Source organism: Bos indicus x Bos taurus, chromosome 29, assembly GCF_003369695.1.
Source record: "Bos indicus x Bos taurus breed Angus x Brahman F1 hybrid chromosome 29, Bos_hybrid_MaternalHap_v2.0, whole genome shotgun sequence".
Classification (NCBI taxonomy): Eukaryota; Metazoa; Chordata; class Mammalia; order Artiodactyla; family Bovidae; genus Bos; species Bos indicus x Bos taurus.
The window spans coordinates 23755197-23757715 of NC_040104.1; the positions used below are offsets into that span (position 1 = coordinate 23755197).

The 2519-nt window shown below is 40.1% G+C and overlaps 1 protein-coding gene across 1 annotated transcript; it reads right to left on the reverse strand.

Annotated features, from left to right (window-relative positions):
• Window positions 1–741: 741 nt before the first annotated feature.
• Window positions 742–1674, reverse strand: LOC113886576 (olfactory receptor 149-like). Its single transcript, XM_027532922.1, has one exon. The coding sequence runs from the start codon at window positions 1672–1674 to the stop codon at window positions 742–744; it is 933 nt and encodes a 310-aa protein (XP_027388723.1).
• Window positions 1675–2519: the final 845 nt, after the last annotated feature.

Below are 2519 nucleotides of genomic sequence, written 5' to 3' on the forward strand. Positions count from 1 at the left end.
AGCTTTCTTGTAAGCAAAGTATCCAAAACCGTGGAACAATAGCAGCTTAGATTTTGCATGGATTGCTGTTGTGCTTGGGATTATAAAGACATACTAAAATTTCTAATACTGAAAAACAACAGAACTAGTCACCCCTTCACAGACTCCCCCTGGCTACCTTCTTCACATTCTCTTTCATCTACAACTTCAAATCACAGTCAAGGCTTGTTTTCATGTTAAACACCAATAGACAGGCTTTGTGGGTGATACAACACATTGATACCTATGATTCAGTCATTAGGAGACAAAGGTCCTGAGGTCTCACCCAGAAGTCATTTTCCTTTACACAATTTCTTTTTATTTCAGAAGTCACAGAGTACCACTAGAAGGCATATGGTTGAAACCTTCCCATTTTTCTACAATCCCTGGACCATCAAATGAGGACTTATCTGATGCAGGCTTTTGAGAGGTTAATCATATAATCATGTCAGCCAAGATGAGGAAGTGCTAGGGTAAGGGAGAAGGGAACAGGAGAGGATTAGGAGTAGAGGAAGATATAGAGGGAGGGACAGAAGGCCTAGGCATTTTTATTGCCAACTGGGAATAGTAGAATATTCTATTATCCCTCCTGAGTAGGATAATTTATTAGTGACCTGGAGCAATTCACTTCATATTGTCTAATCTTAGCTTCTTCATCTGTAAAAGAGAGCAGAGATAATATCTGTGCAAAGTCCTCTCATAAACAATATGGTATGACCTCTATCACTTTTCATGAATGAGGACCACCTGCTCTAGCACCTTCCTCAGAGAATATTTCACTTCCTTATTTCTCAAGCTGTATATCAAGGGGTTAAGCATGGGGGTGACAAGGTTATTCAGGACCTGAACAGTTGCATTAAGCCAGGGGTTAGGGGTGGGCTGCAGGTAGATGAGAACCACTGGCATAAAGGAGAGGAGGATGGCAGTGAGGTGGGCACTGCAGGTGGAGAAGGCATGCTGTTGGCCTTCAGTTGATCGAATTTGAAGAATGGAGTAAACGATGCAGCTGTAGGAGGTAAGGATGAGAAGGAAGCAGCTGAGGGGCATGAGACCCACACTGATGAATCCCACCATCTCTAGGGCCGAGGTGTCTGCACAAGCCAGCTTTAGCATCACTGGGATATCACAAAAGTAATAGTCCACCCCACTGGGGCCACAGTAGGGCAATTGGAAGGTGAGTGTAGTTAGAAAGATGGCCTGAATGCACCCAAAAAATGAGGTGCCCATGGCCAGGATGGCACACAGTCTGTGACTCATGATTATTGTGTAGCGCAGAGGGTAACATATGGCAACAAAGCGATCATAGGCCATTACTGTGTACAGGAAACACTCGGTACAACCCAGGAAGTGGTAGAAGAAGAGCTGGGACACGCAACCTGAATAGGAGATGGCTCGGCTGTTCCCTGCTAGGTAGAAGAGCATCTTGGGGGAACTCACAGAGGGAAAAAATATGTCACACACAGACAGTTTACACAGGAAAAAGTACATGGGAGTGTGCAGCCGAGTGGAGGAGACAATTGCCAGTAGGATGAGCAGGTTCCCCATAAGGGTGAGGATGTAGAAGGACAGAAACAGGACAAAGAGCATGGTCTCCAGGTCCTCTGTGTGCGGTATACCCAGCAGAATAAACTCAGTCACCTCTGAGGTGTTCCTCATCTGTGTTAGAATGTTGGACTTCAAAATAGAATACAGGTCTCCAAGTGTCAGCACTGATGTCAAACCAAGAAGCTATTTAATAAAGGATAAGCAATTATTTAATTATCTCATTATGTGTCCTTCTAGCAAGTGTAATTTACAAAACAACATTAATAAACTAAATACTTTTAAAGGAACATTATAAATATATAAAGTGACTTTATTGAAATTATTCCATTTAAATGAAATTATTCCATATGAAAATGGTTAAATTAAAATAATAGCTTTTGACTATTTGCAAGTGTTATGCTAATTTCTTTTATTTTTAAATTTAAGTCTCAGAAACAACCTTATTAAGTGAAAGAAGACATACGAGCACAGGAGTTTTTAGTAACCTGATCATGTAGCTAGAAAATAACTGATGTGAGATTAAAACTCCTGTCTGTTCGCAGAGTCAAACTTCTAACCTTTTTACCGTGAAAGCTCCTAGGAATTTTTACTTAGAGAAGCTGAGACCTGCTTTTCATCTTCAAATAATTGAAGAGCTGCTATGTAGATGTGGCTGTGTGCTCATCCATAGCAAATGATGTGTACAAAAGTGGAACTAGTAAAAGTTAGATTTTATTTCAGTCTAGGAAAAAATTAACGGCTAAGTTGCCTTATTAAGTGTTGTGTTCTCATCATGACAAGGGTTTGATTATTTGTATGATGATATTCTTTCAGATATGAAGAACTTTCATTCCCAATTTAAATGCAATTATTTCCTACTTGCACCTTTAATATCCTCTGAAATTCTTTGCCTTTATTACTTTGTTCATTTTCTCAAATATATCTGAAGAGGCACAAATTTAACAAGTGATTCTCCT

Coding starts and splice junctions, on each gene's coding strand:
- LOC113886576 (XM_027532922.1), bottom strand. CDS start 1,674: ATGAGGAACACCTCAGAGGTGACTGAGTTTATTCTGCTGGGTATACCG.